Genomic DNA, 21,195 nt, shown 5'->3' with positions numbered 1-21,195 from the left:
ATGGTTACACAGACTGTGGTACATCTAGGTATACCATGGAACACCACTCAGCAATGAAAAGGAACGGACCATCGATACACTCAGAAACTTGGATGAATCTCGCTGAGCGGAGAAAAGCCAATCCCCAAAGGTTATATATTGTAGGATTCCTTTTATACAACATTTTTGAAATGACAAAGTTCTAGAAATTGGAGAACAGATCAGCGGTTGCCAGGGGTTAGGGACTGGAGCCGGGGAAGGGAGCGTGGAGGCAGGAGGGAGGTTAGCATGGTTATAAAAGCATGAGCCACACCAGGATCCTAGTGTTGGTGGAACTCTTCCGTATCTTGACTGTGGAACCTACATGTGTGATAAAATTATATACAATGACTAACAAATGGATAAACAAAATCTGATATATCCATACAATGGAATATAATTCACAGACATGCCACAAATGAGTATGTGTAAAATTGGGGAAATCTGAATAAGATCTGTGGATTTTATCACCATCAGTATCCCAGCTGTGATACTGTGCTATCATTTTATAAGACATTACCTTTGGGGGAAACTGCATAAAGGGTACACAAGATCTCTCTGTATTATTTCTTATTAATACAACAGCATGTAAATTTACAAATATCAAAAAATTAAAAGTTTAATCATTTTTTTAAAAATAGAAAGCAAAGCTGAAAACAGTAGCAAGCTCTGCAACTGTGACAAGCTTAAAACACTGAGTGGCCCTGCCTGATCAAAAGGTTCTGCCCACAGTGGCAGGCTCTGCAAACAGCTGAAGGCTCTGCAAGCACCCATAGATGGCAATGAACAGCTGAAGATGACACAGAGGCACTCCAGTCTGTGCAATCCCTTTAAGGAGGACGTCTCCAATAAGTGATTCTTTAACATCTCCTTAATGCCTGCTTTATAAGAAAAAAAAACCGACCTCAGGTTCTAAGCCTTCAATAGGAAACAGAGTCTAGCTAGATTTCAATAACTTTATTTTGTTTTTTTACAGTATTTCTTTTTAGAATTACCTTCATTTCATGCAAGTGATACTAATTTCCCAGTAAGAGCAGTGATATAAAATATCCTTTAAAAACTGAATTTAAGGTGAAAGAAAACTTTAAAGAAAAGTAAGTAGTTAGTGGTATAGGTGCAATAAAAAAAAGTAAGGGTAGAATGACACGATCTTGGATGTGGTTTGTGAACGTCTAAAATTTGGAAAACACTGCTTTCTAGCAGGGGTCAGCAAACTATGGCCTGGGGGCCAAGTTGGGCCCGCTGCCTATTTTTATAAATAAAGTTTTATTGGAACATGGCCAGGCCAATTCATTTAGTATTGTCTATGGCTGCTTTTGAACTTCAAAGGCAGGGTTGAACAGTTGCAACACAAACAGCATGGCCTGTAAAGTCTAAAATATTTACTATCTGGCCCTTTACAGAAAAGGTTTCCCGATGCCTGATCTGTCACATGCCACGAAGGCATCCCAACTCTAGACCAGCATGCTGTATGCCCCAGGTCATGAAGCTAGGGTTCGGGAGAGTAGCTGCTTCCAAGCAACATACATCTTCTCCTGAGAAAACAATCCAGCTTATGCTCTGGGGTGTGCACCTCTCTCTAGGATTTACACCCAGCCTGGTATTACTGTCTTTATTTTTATACTGGCCTTGAACTTGACCATGGACTCAGGAGAGATGTTCTTAGTCATTACTGTATCCTCCACAGGCTTAGCAAAGTGCCTGACAAACAGAGAGTTAGATGGGGCTTATTTATATCCTAAGACCAGCACAGGGCTTTCACACAACAAATGTTCACATTAATCCCCCCAATGTAGGTTTGCAAAACAACAATCCAAATATTTTAAGAAAAGACTTTAATCTGCCTGGGCGACCCCACCTTGCCTCAGCGGTGTCAGGTACATAAACAACATACAGACTCCTTCAGCCTCCTTCTCAGAGGTGGATGGTTAATGTTCAGTAATTATAACTCTGCTGGAATATTGGACTGTAATCACCTTATGAGATCTGCTTTGGTAAATTTCACAAGCAAAGAGCTTTAATTAGTGGGACTGTATTATCAGAGCTGTACAAAATAAAAATGCAGTATGTGAAAATAATTAGAGTGCCTACTTGAATAATTCCCTTAAATTATAAGATTTATCTGTGTTGGTCTTTCAGCTCCACAAGCCTTCATTAATTAGAGTGTTTTTAAGCCAACACATGCCTCTTGTGGTCTAATATCTTCAGACAAGGAAGTCAGCTATCATCCAGTTGAGAAAGACACTGTCACGCAAAAAAGATGACACAGATAATATTGAAAGATATTATCGACCTACCACTCACAGGGTCAAAACTTTTATTCATTCATTCATTCATTCACATAACAAAAAATTGAGTGTATTTATATAAACACCCCATGCTAGGCTCTTGGATGATACAAAGATGAAATAGGTGTGGAACCTTCTTCCATACAACCCAGATGAGGAAATACTGGTGTGTTCAGCAGACCACTTCTCAGGATGCTAATAAAAGTTCATGGTAGGAGGATAGGAAGTTTGTGGTCAAATACGTATGGGAAACACAGTTCAACAAAGTTATAAAGAGTTCTCTACTCTGGGGGTTCTTAGAACCTTTAAAGTTGTTCCCACACAACTGACCACACCCACCCCCCTGGAACTCATCTGTTCACAGAGTACCTCACTGGACTAGTGTCTCACGGAACGCACTTTGAGAAACACCATTCTGGTCAACTGACGCCAAAGCAGCACGTAAGCGCTACAAGAGATAGAGGAGGACAAGCGCTGTGTACCGGTAACATTTTTAACAACCTGCTCTCCAAAGACAAGAAACAGAAGCCCTGGTGTTTGCCCATTTCCATGGTGTGAATACTTCCATCGTGGCTGATTTCAAGCTACCAGCGTGACATCAGTGAACACAGAGCTGGGCAGAGAGCATACAGCTGATGCCAGGACACTACTCAAGTCTGGGGAGCAAAAGCTAATTCCCAGCCAGGAGAGTGGTGGGCAAGGAGAAAGCAGCCTGTGCTCATCCATTCCCTCCACCCAGTCTGACTTTTCTTGTGACGAACAGCTCGTTGTCAAATATAAGCGGAGGGAGCCAGGAAGGATTAGAATTCACTGCGTGAAAAGCTACATTACCATTTAAGGGATCTGCAGGCCTTTTTGAGAGCAGCAGCCCACCTTGAAGATTCTACCACCTGCAGTCTAATTCATATATGAAATGTGGTCACTGTGTTCAGAGTATTTAAGAACCTAATGCAGGGCTCCTGTGCTTGGGGGATGGGAAAACAAAAGTCCCCAGGGAGAACCCACAGGATCTAGTGACCAGTATGGATTCGTGATGCTTACCTGCCTGGCTTTTTGATAAATGACCCCAAATTTGAATGTGTTGTTGACGTCATGCTCATCGTAGGACACGATCATTTGGGAGGCCTGGAAAATGTGGGAAGAAGAAATCAGATTATTAACTTGGAGGCAAAATGAGGAGGCAAGCGGAAGGGGAAGCACCCATTTTGCTGGAGAACATGCCCCCCTGATGTGAAACATCCACACATGGAGGAAGAGAAAGGGTGAAGTCCAAAGTACACGGTCAAGATGCAACTCCAAAGGTCTAAGCTGTTCCCAGCCCCTGGACTTCCCCCAGTGGTGACCAAACCTCTGGATCACCCATTCCATTTCCCTCCAGATATGCCAGCCAAGGCCTGGACACACAGGCAGTCCAGCAGGACACGGGCAACTGACTTTACCCCAGTGTTTTATCTGGGGAGTAAAAAGTGCAGCCGGGACCCCAAAACCAGTCAGCGAGGATGATACTAGCTCCAATTCCACCTCTAAGCAGCAGTGTGATTCTGAGCAAGGCACGGCTCCTGCCCAGACTTCAATCCCCTTTATCCATAAAATAAGAGGTCTCTAAGGAGGAACATACGCTAATTCAATAAGCAAAGAAAAAACAAACAAAAAAACCCTGACCACTGGTTCCATCTAATTTTCTATTTTGCTTCAAAGAGTTGGTCAGAAACACTGAGCTCTCATTTTGAATCCACTGCTTTCACCTGTGCAGCTTTGAGTGAGCCACTTAACTTCCCGGGGCCTCAGTTTCCTCATCTGTTTCTTTATTTTTATTATTATTATTATTTATTTATTTATTTATTTATTTTTTTTGCCATGCTGCGCAGCATGCGGGATCTTAGTTCCCCGACCAGGGATCGAACCTGTGCCCCCTGCATTGGAAGCACGGAGTCTTAACCACTGGACCACCAGGGAAGTCCCTCCTCACCTGTTCAATGGAGATGTGTGGCTGTGGAGATTCAGGGAGATCAAGCACATGAAGTGCTGAGCACACAGCAGCTATTATCACCATCATCTATGTAAACCCTCCAGAAAGATCAGAGTTGGGCCAGCTTGTTAGGAAAGACAAGACTTGGGGACTATTGGGATGGTCTCTGCAATAAAAAGGAGGGATTCGACCACACGTTTTGCTACAGGAAGAACAAACCAGGCATGACTTGTTGGCCAGAGTATGTGGCCCATGTCAGGTTGTCACCCCCAACATATCTCTGTGTGGCTCTCAGCTGCCTAAGGAAATGGACACTTCTCAGCTCCCCCTGGAAGAACAGCGCTGCCCGACCCCAAAGGGCGCCCCCCACTCCCGCCTGGGATAAGTCAAAGGCTTGGAGCAGTTGCCCCGCCCGGGAAGAGGCATCCGGCCATGGACACCTTCCAAGGAACATTCTAAACTCTGTGAATTGTAAAAACACACACACATCTCAGCCAGATTAACATCCCAGCCGGACGAAGCAGTCCTTCCAATCTAGAAAACATGAAAATACAGCTGCTCTCCCATTATTACCAGAGCCGGAGGCTTTCCAAGCTATAGAGAAAACTATGCAAAAATGAGAGTCATCAGGTTCTCTCAGTGGCTGTGATTTGACAACAAAAATTGCCAAACTTGTAGTTAAGTTAGGGCTTTATGATGGGGTTCTGATGTTGGGTTAAACCTCACTAATTCAGCTTTAATTATAAAGGGGAGGGCAGTCTGAATGATAGAAAATATTCCATGGAGCACAGCATCTTACTGGGAAGCGCCTACAGATGCTCGGGGGGTAAAAGAGGTGTCTGAGAGAAGGGCTCTGGAACATTCTCTGTGCAGGAGAGGACCCTGCCATTAGCTCAGCCCCCGCATGGGGACGAATAGTGTGTCAAGCCCAATTGTGAAGATATGAGGCTTCATTCCAGGGGGTTCTGGGTATCCCAGCCGGGACGGGACCCCTCTTCCCTCATCAAACGTCTCACCTCCTGGTTCCTGGCTGTCAGAACTGGGACTCGGAATGGACTGAATCAGCGCCAGCCTGCCCCAGCGAGCCCCAGCTGGCCCACGGTGGATGTCCGGAAGCACTGCCCTGCTTCCACGGCCTCTCCCCAGGCCCTGCGGGCTCGCAAAGCAGCAGCCAGTGCCCTGGGTCTCTTCCTATGGCCTATTTAAAGCAATTCACTGTCCGTGGGTGATTAAGTCCTCTCACAGCATAATTGCTCTTGAGCGGGCTTGGGAGTTTGTTTCGTTATTATCGCTCCTCTCCCCACCCACACCCCGACATTAGAACTGGGGTCAAGATCAGGCCAAGCCTAAGGAAACTGTTAACAGAGAACCAGCCAAGTTTATTAACTAGGGGCCGGCCGAGGCTTGTAAGGCCTCAGACCTGTAGTAACGTTGGCAACAGGGAGCCGAGGTCTGGCCTTTTATTTCTTAGTGGCGTTCTGCCTTCTGCCCCCCTCGCCCCCTTCCTGATGGCTGACCAGGTCTGCAGCAGCCCCCCAGCTAGAGGTAGAATCCCCAGCTCAGCACTGGCCTCAGGCAGGTACGACCAGACTGAGAAGCTGCAACATTGCTACCTGTCTGCCACCTCCACACAGCTGGGGACCAACTCTAGCGGGCTGGGGACCCAGGCATGGCTGAGGACGGGTTTCCAGCAGATCAGTTTGTGAAGGCGTGGGCAGGGAGAGGGGGGGACATGGAGGTTTATCACGGAGACCCCGCGAAACCCCCCAAGATGCAGATAACGTCCCACAGTGCCACAGGCGTGCAAATCCGTGCCAAATGGCAGAGCCCTGAGCAAGGGGAAGGGGGGAAGGTCCTCACCTTGGGGTACAGGACAGGGTTGAATTTCAGCCCCACTGCGTCGTCACAGAAAGCCTAAGCAGGGAGAGAGAAACACACAGCTCAGGGGCCACGTCCATGGAGGGCACCTGCGCTCCTCTGCCCACAAAGAAAAAGAGCATGAGGCCAAGACCTGCGGGGGTCAGGGGGCCTGGGGTCAGATCAACAGCCCGGTCATCCCTCAACCCAACTGTCCTCTGCTGTGAAGTCTCCCCAGCTGCCCCCCCCCTCCCTCCTCCTCTATTCTCCAGCCCTGTCTCTCCATTTCTCTTGTCTCCTGAACTAGCTGTGAACTTGGGGGCAGAGACCACGGATTATCCTGTTCCCTGATCAGCCTCAGCAGCGAGGATGAGATGGGCAAGGTGTAGAGGAAAGGGGGACATCCGCCAACCGCTCCCCCCAACTGCATCCATGCAGTCAAGGGCCCAAGAGGACAATGGCCTTTCCCTCCCCAAGGGCAGAGCCCACCCAGGAAGAGCCTCCGCCCCCACCCCAGAGGCCAGACCTGGCCTAAAAGAGGAAGCCACCTCCTCTCAGTGTCAGCTTTTACCTTTGCAATCTGAGGGACGCTGGGCAACTTGCTCAGTCCGGCCAAGGGGATCCGCTCATGTACTGTCTTCACTTTGGACCTGCACACGTGGATGAGGATGAGAAAGGGGTGTCCACAGAAATGGAGTCAATGAGGAAGGTGGCTGAGGTCACGCCAGGCCACAAGGCAGGTACCTGCTTCATGTCACCCTGGGTCAGACCTGCCTCATTCCGCCCAACCCTGGCATTGGATACTGCACTCAAATTGGAAAATGGAATCCTACTTAGGGACCCCATGGGAAATGGATACTCAAAGAACCTGCCTGGTACAGCTGACTGCAACTGAAATACGGGAAATGTAAATAGCTACCTTCAAGTTCGACATTACTTTTTTGTTTCTTTGTGGGTTTTTTGTGTTCTCCAGAAGAACTGGGCAGAGCTTCTGGACATATTTGGGTCTGACATGCAATTAAACCTTTATGAAAAGGAAAACTAATATTTGAAAATCTGGATTTACGTAAAATATAAATGGGATGAAAGTTGCTTTATAAAGGGATTCACCATAAGGCTAAATTTAGCCTGTTCCCCTGATCCATTCAGCACATTTTGAAAGTGTTGAATTCTACCGAATGCTTTTCTGCATCTGCTGAGATAATCATATGGTTTTTAATCTGTTAACCTGGTGGATTACATTTCTGTTGAGCTATATTTTCAATCCACGGGTAAAACTCCTCTTGCTTATGATGTATTATTTTTTTCATATCCTGCTGAATTTATTGATATTTTATTTAGAGTTTCATATCTATGTTCAATAGCAACACTGGCCTATTTTATTTTCTTGTACTTCCCTTGTCAGGTTTTGATATCAAGGTGTTACTCCAGCCTTGTAAAATGGCTGGTGAGCATCTCATCCTTTGAAACAGTTTGTATACCATAGGAATTTTCTGTCCCTTAAAGGTTTGCTAAAATTTGTGTGAGATTTCACAGACAAATCTCTGGGCCTGCTGTTCTTCTTTGGGAGGATACCTGTGGCTATCAATTCAGTTTTTTTGTTTTTTTTGGCTGCTTTGGGTCTTCGTTGCTGCGCAGTCTTTCTCTAGCTGTGGCGAGCAGGGGGCGGGGGGGCACCCTTTGCTGCAGTGCGCGGGCTTCTCATTGCGGTGGCTTCACTTGTTGCAGAGCACAGGCTCTAGGTGCGTGGGCTCAGTAGTTGTGCCGCACGGGCTTAGTTGCTCCGCGGCATGTGGGATCTTCCTGGACCAGGGCTCGAACCCGTGTGCCCTGCATTGGCAGGTGGATTCTTAACCATTGCACCACCAGGGAAGTGCCCCAATTCAGTTCTTTAATGGTGAATGTTTAGGTTTTCTACTCCTTATTGAGTCACTTCTGGTAATTTGTTTTTTTTTCTATAAAATTATCCATCAAATGCATTGATATAAAATTGTTTTTGGTTTTCTCTTAAGACTTCATTTCTATTTGTAGTCCTGTCCCTTCCTTCATTGTGGAAATAGTATCTGTTTCTATCTTTTCTCTGTTTTCCTTAGTCAGCCCTTGCTGGGGGTTTAGTTTATTAATCTTTTCAAAGAGATAGCTTTTGGTTTTGTCTATTATCTCTATTCTTTTTTTATTTTTGCTTTCTACTTCACTAGCTTATTCTTGCCTTTTTTATTTCTTTCCTTCTATTTTCTTTGGGTTTTGTTTTTCTACTATTCTTTTTCTAACATCCTGACCTGCATGCTTACACATTGAATCTTTCTTCTTTTTTACAAATGCATTTAAAACTATACATCTCTCCCTAAGTACCACTTTAACTGCATCCCACACATTGGTAGGTAGTATTTTCATTGTCACTTAGTTCTAAATATTTTGTCAGTTTTTTGCGATTTCCCCTTCAGCACCTGAGTTATTTAAAAGGGTTTTCTTTATTTTTTTAACTTTCCAAATATATGAGTTTTATCTTTCAGTATTTTCATTGTTGATTTCTAGTTTAATTTTTGCATATTCAGGAAACATACCCTACATGATATTAATTATTTGAAATTTGCTGACTTGATACATGGACTTTTTTTTTCATGTTCCATCTGAGCTTGAAAAAGAATGTATTTTTTTCTCTTTTGTTGAGTTCAAGAATGTATGTTACAAGATCAAATTTGTTAACTGTGTTGTTCAAATCTTCTATAGCCTCACAATTTTTTGTCTACTTGGTGCATTGGCATCTGAGAGATGTTACTGAAATCTCCCACTATGAGGATTTGTCTGCTTCTTATATTCCTACCAGTTTTTGCCTTTTTAAATTCAAGACTATGTTACTAAATACAAGTTCATGACTGTTAGATCTTCCAGGTGGACTGTTCTTTTGATCATCATGTAGGCTGAGGCCTCTGAGGGGTCCAGTAAAGGGCATCCTTCTCTGCACAAGTTATGAACAAATACAGAAAAAAGAAATTAAAAGTAATTCGGGAATTAAAATAACTCCTTTGGCACTGATAAAGGTGAAGAGGAAGCACATGAGCTTACTGTGAAGGTGCAGTGGGTCTTCTGACTACACCCCAGAGTTACCCACACCCACAGGCAGTGCTGGGCAGGGGCAAGCCTCCTCTCGTGGGGTCTGCTCAGGTGGGACTTACAGTACAGAGAGCAGGGGGAATGCCCTGAGGGCAGCCAGCTCCAAGAGGGAAAGGGAAAAGAACACAGCTATACACATCAAGTTCTTACTCCCAAATTTAGCCTTGTATCAAGAGGGTGAAGGGAGCCAGGGGTGCCACACAGAGCAAGAAAATCAGGAGTAGGGAAGGATTCCCAAGTTACAAAGGAGTGTTCCTTTTATCCCTACTAATACTTTTTCCCTAAAACTCTATTTTGTCTGATATTACTGTTGCTCACCAGCCTTCTTGGTTAGTATTTCTCCAGCATATCTTTTTTTATTTCTTTATTTTATATCTTTCCATGTCGTTTTTCTGTAGACATGTCTCTTATTAAGTAGAGTATAGCTGCATTTTTAGTCCAATCTGATAGCCTGATATTTTCATAGGCTAATTTATACTTGTGATTGCTAATGTATTTAGAATTATTTTTTATCATTTTGTGTTTTTAATAACCCTGTGTTTTCTTTCCTTTTTCTCCTTTCCTAACTTCAGTCTGATAAAGATTTTTTAATTCTCTTTATATCCCTCTGCTAGTTTAGAGCTATATATTGTATTCCTGTAACTTCCAATACACATATTTATATTTTTCCAACAAACTCTAAACTTACTTGCTATCTCTCTCCTGAGGAAGGAGGGGACACAATAGCTACTGAACTCTTCCCTCCCACTGTCCTTCCTACATTTGTTTATAAATTTAGTTCAAGAATCCTTTTTTTAAAAAACAAATACTTCCTTTTTCCAGTCCGTAATTAAACTTATCAACATAGTTTACCTATTTCTTCTCACTTTTTAGTTGAATCTTTCCTTTTGGTTTCTCTTTTCTTCTAGCTGAAGTACATCCTTTAGTGATTCTTTCAGGGAGAGTCTGTAAGTGATATATTCCCTTCATTTTTTTTAAATGTCTGAAACAGCTGTCTACCACCACTTTAAAGATATTGTCCCACTGTCCCATGGCTGATAAGAAGTCTGCTCTCAGCCTAGCTGTCATTCACAAATAATCTGTCTTTATCCTTAAGTATCTTTAATATTTCCTATTTATCTTTGAAGTTCTAAGGAAATCTGTTCCTTACAAGTTTCAAATAACTACCTGCAAACCATCTAGATCTAGAAATTTTTTTTTTTTTATATCTAGAAACTTTTGGAGAGATCATTCTTTGAGAACTTTTTCAATTTATTCCATTATTATTATTGAGCCGGTCAGGTTTTTCACCTCATGTTAAATTTAGTAATGTATACTTTCCCAGAAAGGTATCTGCTTCAAATAAAATTTTCCATATAATAGCATTGGTTGAACATAATGTCTATTAAATTGTTTGATCTTCTTTACATCTGTGGTTATATGCCTTCTTAATGCCTAATTTTGTGTATTTTTATTTTCTCTTTTTATCTGTATTTGACTAGCTGAATAGTTACCTATTTTGTTGTTATTTTGTTCCCTCAACACAGAAGTTTATCTTTTTCTAGGCTATAAATAAATCTGTAGTTTAGATTTACTTATCAAATCTCATGAGGTTTTTTATTTCTAATTTATTTGTTTCAGCTTTAATCTTTGTTAACTCCTTCCTCTTACTTTAAGTAATAATATTGATAATAATAGCAGCTACCATTCTTGAGTAGCTACAATGTATCAGGTTCTGACACATAATATGCATTCAATAATTTCAAGGTGGCTACTACCATCACCATTTCACAGGTAAACAAACTGAGGCACAGAGAGGTTACTAACAACAACTTACAAATATGATTCTTTCTTTTTGAATAAGGAACTTTTTAAGGCAATTAATTTTCTTCTAAGTATAGCTTTGGACACAACCCATAAGCTTTTAGATGTAATATTTTAAATGTCATTATTTTATAAATATTCTATAACTTCAGCTTTGATTTCCTCTTTGGCCCAACAGCTATTTAGGAAAGTGTTGAGATAGCCTACTTCTAAGTGGTTAAGTGAGTTTTTTAAACGTTACTGTTATTAATTTGTAGTTTTACTGTCAAATTGTAAGCAAATATATCCAGCAAGGTGTCTGATTTTTTTTTTTAATTTTATTTATTTATCTATTTATGGCTGTGTTAGGTCTTCGTTTCTGTGAGAGGGCTTTCTCTAGTTGCGGCAAGTGGGGGCCACTCTTCATCGCGGTGCGCGGGCCTCTCACTATCGCGGCCTCTCTGGTTGCGGAGCACAGGCTCCAGATGCGCAAGCTCAGTAATTGTGGCTCACGGGCCTAGTTGCTCCGCGGCATGTGGGATCCTCCCAGACCAGGGCTCGAACCCGTGTACTCCGCATTGGCAGGCAGATTCTCAACCACTGCGCCACCAGGGAAGCCCAAAGTGTCTGATTTTTTAAATTTATTTAGATTTACTCTGTGGCTCAAAACTCTGGTTCCTAAATCTACTGCTATCAAGAATGATCTGTAAGATTTTTAAAAATAGAAATTTGGGCTAACAATCCTTTTTTTTAAAAAAAGGAGCAAAGCTTATGAACAGACAGTTCACAGAAAATAAATACATGTGATCCTTAAATATATGAAGACATGCCCAACATAATTCAATAAAATTATTATGAATTTAAACTATACTAAAATACCATTTTCAACTATCAGATTGGCAAAAATCCAAGTTCAAATTTATACAACTCCTACTGAAGGCAATTTGGCAAATCTATTAAAATACATGTGCATTTATGTTTTGACCCAGCTATTTTACTTCTGAGAAATTATTTTAGTCCATACAAATTAACATTTGTACAAGGTTACTCATTGTAGCATTATTTGTGATACTGAAAGACTGACAATGGCCATTAATAGGGGATCTATTAAATAAATTATTTCACATTCAGGTAATAGAATACTATGCAGCAGTAAAAGGAATTAAGAAACTCTTTATGTACTAACATGGAAAGAACTCTAGATATATTGTTAAGAGATGCAAGTTACAGAACACTAGGTTCTACAGAATGCTAGGGAAATGAGGAAATGGGAAGATATATAGTTATTCATGTCTTTATATATCTTACATATTTATATGCAAATATATATGTATGTATGTTATATATGTATATATATAACATATATATGTGTATATATGTTACACATATATGTTATATATAATTGTTATATATGTATAACAATTTGTTATTTTTTTAAATGGTTGGAGCCTAGAAGTCTGGGTTTTGTTTTAAAGCCCTATCTACCTTATGATCAATTTGTGTAAATATTCCATAGACACTTGAAAAGAAGCAGAAATCTCCATGAGAGGATCAAAGTTTGATAGCCAAGTATAGGTAAAGATACATATAAAGATACATATATACAATTGACATAAATAATATTAATGAGATTATCCATACCCTCTCATTCCCTACCCTAGTCGATGTCAAGTGGTAAGAAGTATGTTAAAATCTACCGCTACAATTGTATTCTGCCAATTTCTCCATATTTTAATCACTATATATATATGTGTATATATATATAGACATATATTATGTTAAAATATATACTATTAACAACAAAAAGGTTCATAAGATATCTTCGCTGTGGATTTTATCTTTCACAAATAGACAACAGCCCTCTTTGTCACACTGATTGTTTTGCCTTTAATTCTGTTTTTCCATATTAATATTGCCCACTCTGCTTTCTTTTCGGATTTGATTGATATAACTTTTTCTCAACACTTTTCTCTTTAAATATACAGTTACTTTCTTTAATAAAATTAATTTATTGATTTTTTTTTTCCCTTTGGAGAGATGACCCAAACTGAGAATCTTTTCTGTGTAATAGTGGAATTTAACTAATTTATATTTATTATACATCATCTATGTACTCAGACTTATTTCCATTATCATATTTATTTATTTATGATTCCTCTGTTTTCTCTCTTTTTCTATATGGGTATGTTTTCTTTGTCATCCTTTCTTATTTGAAATGTTTTCATTCTACCAGTGACTTTATATCCATGGAATATTAAATTTGCATCAGAATATGTCCAGCTATTAGTTTCCTTTCATTGATTTTGTCTGATATTTGGTGAGTCATTTTGATCTGCAGATTTAAATCTTCAATCAGCTTAAGAACATCCATTATCCACATGTTTAACTCCTATTCACTATCCTCCACATTCATTATAATTTTGCTTATCATTTTACAGTTGTTGTGTTTACCTTTGAATTATGTGAGAGCTTCTTAAGCTTATTCTCAATATTACTAACTGGGTTTTCCACAAAGTAGATTCTGCTCTCTACTGTTTGTAATATCATTTAGAATTCTTCTTGGCCATTTTTAGTTTTTTTATATTATTTCCTTAATTTAACCAGCACCTTCTTCATATCATTCTATTGACTTATTTAATCTTTTGTCTTTAAAACAGTTTATTTTTTTCTAGAAGTCTGCTGAAAACACAAAGTTAATAGATATCTAAATTTTACTTGGCTTTCTATGACAAATCCTTTTCAAAGCTTGGTTATTTCCCTACCTTCTAAATGCTAGGTTATACTTTTTTAGATGCAGAATCTTTTCTTTCACCAAACTATGAGGGGTTTTTTTTCCCCTCTCCTTCTTCTTTTTATATCCAAACTTGAAAAAGGAGACATCTACTCAGTCTTGTTATTTATCTCCAAACTGTGAGTAGATTCTCCTTGGCAACTCTCATGGCACACACAGATGCTGTTAGAATACTCTCCTCAGATTTTAGGCTAGAGAGCTGGTTGTTATAAGACATCAATTAAATAATCCAGAAGCCTACAGGGAATGAGGAAGAAGCTGGGACAGGAGTCACTGCCAGCAGAGGAATTTCATCTCTGCATAATTTCTTCTTTGTGCCTGGTAAAGTTACCAGGCTGTGGGACCAATTTTTTTATGTCTGGTTTTCAATCTGGCCATTACTCTGGGTACACGATGTGATTATCCAGCTTCCTAGCTGGTGAATGGCTTCTCTCTGCCACCCCACTCGCTGGATTTCTGTTTGGGAGAGCCACATTTGAGCTTGGGCTCCCCAGGGCACTGATTTCAAATGCTATTGACCCCAAACAACAGAAGTGGTTCCATGTAGAAAGACCCCTGACTGTTCCAGGGCTCACCCTTACTTCTAAACAGCACAGAATTGTCCCCAAATCTCCAATTTCATATATTCCCACACTACATTGCTTTCTAAGGAAGAAGCAATGGGGTTCAACTCTCAATATCACCTACATTACAGTCCTAACTACCCCACAGATTACAAACAAACAAAAAAAAATCATCAAAGTATGTTGTGTGCTGGGCATCTTTCTCTCATTTTTAGTCCAGGTGCAGCATTTCAGGTAGGCTATATACTAGAAAAAGAGGGTTAGATCTTTGTGTTCAATTATCTTCTTACTCAGAAATTCTACCCAACCTGGGTCTGATTTTTATTAAGAAAGGAAGTAATTTTCTTTACAGAGGTTCACCTAGCTCAAAATCCTATTAGGAGATGGGGATCCAGGTATTACTCCCTCAGAAAATTGGCTCTAGCGATTTAATGGACTCTTCCTTGCCTTGCAAACATCATTTCTAGCCAGGTGAACCTCAGCAAAGAAAACTGCTTCCTTTCTTAATAAAAAGCAAATCAAAATTGGATGAGTGCTGACAACTTCCTTGTACCAGCCCCCCACCTCCCCCCCCGCCTCTCACCTCTCCTACAGCAAGGCTATGTGTCCCTGTCCATCCCAAATTTATCTCAAAATCTGGGCAGAAAAAAAAAAAATGTTATGGCTCTTTTCCAAATACCTTCAAGGACTTCCAATTAGATTCACAAATACGGACTGGGAGCTTGACAGGTTCATGGCTAAGCACCAGCACTGGTCTTCCTGGCTTCTCCACCAGCCCACCGAGGACAGAGATAAATAAGACAGACTCTGTGCTCCCACAGCATCCTGTGTAAATCACTAAAATAATACCTGCGCCACATATTAAACTCCTCCATGTTCCTCTCCACTAGACCATAAGCCTGCGGAGACAACAGACCATCCCTCTGTCATTATTGCAAAGGAGGTTCTACAAAACACGTTAGTCACACCAAACAGAAACCAGTTTCAGTTCCTGCCCTTGAGGAGGTCATATTCCAGAGAGAGGTCCCCGGCTTAGCTGTGAATCCGTGCTCCCGTTGGGACCACGGCTCCGTCTCGGGTGCACACAGATGCAGATGCGTCTCGGATGCTTTGGGATCTATTTTCCCTGACTGGCTGCACACCGTAGGTAGTATTCTGGGAAACCCTCTCCCAGGACAGGTTGAAGTTGCATCTCAGCAGGATAAGCCATCTTCCTCAGAGTCCCACTTCCCACCAGAGAGGCAGGTTGGGGTACGGTCTAGATGACCTTGAACCAGACACCACTCTGACTCCCGCAATCAGCCCCAGGCATAAACACCTGGTCTCCCTGCCTGGCAACTCAGACATAGCCCCAAGATTCCAGCCAGGTCCGTTTCCCCAGCACACCCAGAGCAGACTGGTCAGACTGGTATTTCTGGGTCCTGGCCACTAGAGGCGTGGCCTCTAACAGTGCAGAAGCCCCACCTGAGAATGATCCGAAGGTACTCAATACCATCTGCCTCCTCACACTTGATGGACAGGAGCAAGTTCCCCAAACTGCTGCCGGTACAGTAGAAGTTTAAATGATCCTAGAGATGGAAATCAGGTGTTAGCGGGGAGGAGGGGACCCTCCAGACAGGTTCCCCCTAAATCACCTCCTTCACCAGGAGTCAGAAGCCCCATAGCAATGCGGAAGAGAAGGGTGCTACTGCTGTGGCCGCTATTGGTGATGATGGGGGGAGGGGGGAGGAGGGGAAGAAGGAGAAGGGTCACAGTAAGAGGCCCAACTGAGTCCCAGGATGTGCCAGGCACTGGGCCGAGGGCCTAATCGCCCTCATCTCCTTTAATCCTGACTACAACTTTATGCAGGAGAAAACGTCACCTCCATTTCACAGGTGGGTAAACCAAGTTCAGAGTTGTTAACTGTCCAGGGTCGCACAACTAATAGTGAAAGATCCAGGGTTCAGACCCACACCTGTCTTGACCAAAGCCCAAGTTCTTCACCACAAGATATCGAGTCCACTTCCTTGCTTCCAGGAGCAACGCTTGCCAATTCAGAATATTTGTGGGAATAAAGCTAGGAGGACCACTGGCACCTCCACCCAAGGGGAGCCAGGAGGTCCTCTGGACAGTGGGTCTCTTCCTGGCCCAGGGAGCCCATACCAGACAGGCCATATCAGGATGCGACCCTCGAATCTGCACTTTAACACCTTCCCCAGGGGGTTCTGATGCAGCTCCTAAGACTGCAAAGCTGCCTTAGGCCAGAGATTTCCGGAATCTGCCTTCAGGACTTCCAGAACCTGGCAAGTCTAATGGGCAGAATATATTTAAAGAAATGTAACTTTGTCACTTTTAAGCCATCAGAGGCTCACAGCACATCATCCAGTACAAGTACTCAGGGGGACCCGCATGAATGAGGACACGAGAGACTTGTACCATTTTGACAGAAACAAACTTCCAAGGTGTGAGAATATATTTGTTCCTTCCACCCTCCTTCACCCCCAAACACCACCCATTCCATCACCTCCTAAAATATTTGTTGGGGGTGATCCCCACCCAGACTCATCACACCAAGAGCCTTCCTAACTTCTGCACACCCTCCGTCCGCCCCACCCCTGCCCAGGAGCAGAGTCGGTCAGACCTCTCCAACGAGGACACAGGCAGGCAGCAAGGACGGGGCAGGCGACTTCGAAGAGGAGAGACAGAGATAAAGGGGCAACTGGAGAGGAACGCTGGGTCCCTGGGGCCCTCCCCCTCCAGCAGCTATTTTTGCCCCCGGGCCCCCTGGGCCTCACCTTCCCCAGGAAGTGCCTGCGGTAGGCCCTGGCTTCACCCTTGCACTCGAGCTTGTAGCCAAACGTGCTGGGGCTGAGGTTGTCCTCTTCCTCCTCCTCACAGATGCTGCTGCCCAGGGAGGTCGGCGTGCTCACGTTCTCAGGGTCCTCGATCCAATAGCCCCCAAACTGGGGCAGGACGATCAGGGGGTATGGGCCTCCCTTCTCCACCACCTAGAGGCAGAGGGAGGGTCTTGCACTGCAGCCTGCCCTGGGTCTGCAGGAGGTGGGGAGAGGTGCCAGTAGGGGTGCCCTCCAACCTCTGAACTGCTCCAAGGAGGGGATCCTGTCTTTGAGGCCAAAAGCAGCAACATGAACCCCTCCCCTAAGCCCTACAACGTCTCCAGCTTCACCAACCCTGTAGTATCAGAGGTGCAAAGCTTGGATGGGTACCCCCAATTTAAACATGGAAAAGCTGAGGTCACAAAGGGAAAGATGGCAAGAGGCCTCAAGCCCTCAAGTCCCAGGGCCAGGGTTCTCTCCCACGTGGGGTGGGGCAGCGACCATCAACATCATCACCATCAGCTACCCTGGCCCCCCCACAAAGACAGGACCCAGAGCTGCAGTGCGGCCAGGGGGGCTCTTACCTCGTCGATGCTGGGGTACGGAATGTAGTCGTCCTGCAAGACAAACCAGACAATGTCACCATTAGTCCTGGCAATGCCCAGAAAGTCTGATCACTGTTTCCATTCCCCTCTCCACGCCTTACTCCAGATGGGGTAAGGAGTAGGCTAGGGGGCCTGGCAGGCTGCACCAGGGCTTTGGGAGCATCAGTGGGAAGAACACCGGACAGAACAGCCTAGAGGCAGCTCTGGGATCTGGCTTGAGTTCTTCCCCAAACTGACAGAACCTGAGTGCAAACCCTGCCAGCTGAAGATGCAGTACGCAGAGCGCTGAGTCCCACACTCCTGTGACCCAGCTTCTCACCCTAGGATGCTGTAACAGGAAGATGACCTCTGGTCCCACCTAGCCCCCTCCAGGAAAGGGGGTTAACCTCTAAGTGATAAGCTGCATGCCTGGGCCTTGGCAATGGAAGCTGAAGCTGAGAGGTGATGCCTCTGGAGCCTGGAGCATAGTCTGACACCCCTACGTGCTGCATGCGGTCCATTTGCAGGAGCAGGTGCAGAAAGGCCAAGCTGAGCCACAAGCCTTGTCTCACCAAGGCCTCCACCCCAGACCACCCTGAAGCTGCCCCAAAGGCATCAAGCCAGGGCCCCCCTTGCTGCCCACTGTGCACCGGTCAACACAGTGTGGCCACTTAAGTGGCTCTTGGTGAAAATAAGAGTTAGTGTAAGACAATTACTGAGCCTGCGCGTCTGGAGCCTGTGCTCCGCAACAAGAGAGGCCGCGATAGTGAGAGGCCCGCGCACCGCGATGAAGAGTGGCCCCCGCTTGCCACAACTAGAGAAAGCCCTCGCACAGAAACGAAGACCCAACACAGCCATTAATAAATAAATAAAGCACACCTAGTATAGTGTAATTAAAAAAAAAAAAAAAAAGAGTTAGTGTAAGATAGCAGACCCCAGCATGCCAGCTCTGTCCCCTGCCTGTCACCCGCCCAGCCCACCTTGTTCTTCTGGGGTCCCGGCTTCTGCTCTTCAAGCTTGATCCCCTGCAGAAACAAGGAAAAGAGGATCCATGGAAAAGCAAAGGTCACAGAAGACAAGCCAAACAGAGGAGTCCATCAGGAGCAGCTGCCTTAGCTGGGGGTTAGTAACAATAGCAGCAACAGCTGGAATGTGCTGGGCCCTTACACACTCAGGCCTCACAGCAGCCTCAGGCAAGGCAGCAGCATAGTGGGTTAAGAGCGTGGGCTCAAGCCAGACGACCAGGATTCAAATCCCAACACTGTCCCTTATGACCTGATGACCTTGAGCAAGTCACAAAACCTCTCTGTAGCTCGGTGTTCCCATCTGTAAAATGGGAACGAAAACATCACCTACTCTTGTGGTGAAGATTAAATGTTGAGAGTGTGTTAAGCCCTTGGAAGAGTGATCACTATATAGTAAAACTACGGGTAGGCGCCATTTTTGTCTTGGGGCTTAAATATCTCCACCAGGCTCTCTCAAAGCCAGTAGGTGAGGGGTGAGGATGGGAACCTGCATCTTCGGGTGTCATCTATGCCCACATGTTGGACCTCATGCCACACCAGCTCCACCCCTCCATGGTGGGAAGGTCCAAGGGTGACAGGCAGGCCACCCGGCCCTCACTCTGCCGCTGTCTTACTATCCATGACCCTTGACAAAGTTGAGCCTCTTGCAGCCTCCATGGCTTCATCTGCAAAATGAAGATTCTAACACCCACCCTCCCGCCTCATAGATGTATGTGTCACCGCAAGGGACAGGCACCATGACTGGGCCTGGATTAAAGGGGATCATCTGCAGGTATCTGGAAAGTGCTCTTCCGGGGAGCAGGGCTTGGTCCTACAGTCACATTCTGAATTAACTAGGTTTTGAGGGAGGGGGGCACATGGTGTTCCAAAGATTGTTTGAATAAATCCAACGATGGTGTGAGACGCTGGGACACACTGGGACACACTAGGAGAAACAGGTCCCCTCTAGAGAGAAGAGTGTCCAGAAGCGGCCACTGCCTGATCATAATAATACACCTCAGGATCTTGGTCTTCCACGACGCTCCCTCTGTTGTCTCCTTTGAAGCCCTCAGCACCTACTTACCAACGAGGACACTGAGGCCCAGGGAGTAGGTTGCTGGCCTAACGTCACACAGCTTGTGAGTGACAGCACCTGGATTTGAAGCTGGGCTGTGTGTCTACAAGTGCACGGTCCTATCCCACAGCTCTCAGAGCACAAGACTCCTGCTCACTGGGTGGACTTAGACTTGGGCTTCTCCAGACTTGGCTGGGCTGAGTCACCTGCGGTGTTGTTTAAGAGGGCATGGGAGGGCATGGGAGGGCCCCCTCCCGCTGGACAGGTGCTCCTTCCCACACACAGGCATAAAAAACCACCTGAGCGGTCAGCAGACCCTGCCCAGGAAGGCAAACTGGGCGGATGGGGACAGGGGTGATGTCAGGAGTTTGTTTTGTTTGTCCTGCACTAGTCATCCCTGCCTGGGAACAGCCCCTGGGCAGGACAGCAAACCTCCTCCCGTGCCTTCCCCCACGACAGAGCCACCGCGCAGCACTGGGCCGTCTCTGTGTGTCATCCTTTGCAACAGGTATTATGATTATGCCCCCCTCCCCCAGCCCCAGCCGTGAAGACACTGAGGCTCAGAGAGGTAGAGTGACTTGACCAAGGATACTCAGCTAGAACTTGAACCTAGGACCAAAGGGATCCAAAGCTTGTGCACTCAGCCCCTGTTGCTTCACAGGGATTGTGCCCTTCTTCAAACGCCTAGACTCTCGGTCTGGGAGGTCAGGAGTCCTGGATCTTAGTCTCAGCTCTTCACAACTCTCGGAGTGCCCTGGATGCGTCACTGCTCTGAGGCTCAGACTTCACGCCCGCAGCACGAGAGAGGCCGCCCACACTCAAGCACAGACTCCAGCCACACTTCATAGAAGCCGCTCCCCATGTGAGTTTCATACAGGCAGAGGAGTTGGAAACTGTGGCCTCTTGGAGGCTGGGACCCAGTGGGCACGTGGTAGAGGTCCAAGCACTGGGGAGTCCGGTTTCAGCCACCAGCAGTCTCAACTGAGATGAAACTGACCAACCGCCCAAGGGTGTCAGCCGCCTGCCGTGGAGACACACAGGAAGCAACCAGACCCCTGGGACTTCCCTGGTGGTCCAGTGGTTAAGACTCCACGTTTTCACTGCAGAGGGCGTGGGTTCAATCCCTGGTCGGGGAACTAAGATCCCACAAGCTGCATAGGGCGGCAAAAAAAAAAAAAAAAAGATCCCTGTCCTTGCCAGGCTCCCAATCTAGTTGAGAGGACAACCCAGCAGCCTCGAAACACAAGGACGATGAGGCCGGTTAAGTGGGGCTGGATTCTGTGATCAGAGAAGCCCTTTGTTGGGGAGGCCGGGGGCCCCGGCTAGGGGGAGGG

At 44.8% G+C, this 21,195-nt stretch overlaps 1 protein-coding gene across 1 annotated transcript in view; it reads right to left on the bottom strand.

The window, feature by feature from the left end:
- Positions 1–21,195, bottom strand: part of RAP1GAP2 (RAP1 GTPase activating protein 2) — a 212,587-nt gene that overhangs the window by 33,497 nt on the left and 157,895 nt on the right. The window contains exons 6-12 of the mRNA XM_068529854.1: positions 18,763–18,807; positions 17,783–17,815; positions 17,157–17,369; positions 15,847–15,950; positions 6,704–6,782; positions 6,136–6,189; positions 3,348–3,431 (exon numbers count right to left, since the gene is read on the bottom strand). Of these exons, the coding sequence (XP_068385955.1) occupies positions 3,348–3,431; positions 6,136–6,189; positions 6,704–6,782; positions 15,847–15,950; positions 17,157–17,369; positions 17,783–17,815; positions 18,763–18,807 (612 nt within the window). The remainder of the gene's footprint in view (positions 1–3,347; positions 3,432–6,135; positions 6,190–6,703; positions 6,783–15,846; positions 15,951–17,156; positions 17,370–17,782; positions 17,816–18,762; positions 18,808–21,195) is intronic.

This window comes from Eschrichtius robustus, chromosome 20, assembly GCF_028021215.1.
Source record: "Eschrichtius robustus isolate mEscRob2 chromosome 20, mEscRob2.pri, whole genome shotgun sequence".
In the NCBI taxonomy this organism is placed as follows: Eukaryota; Metazoa; Chordata; class Mammalia; order Artiodactyla; family Eschrichtiidae; genus Eschrichtius; species Eschrichtius robustus.
This window is presented reverse-complemented; position numbering and strand designations above follow the sequence as displayed.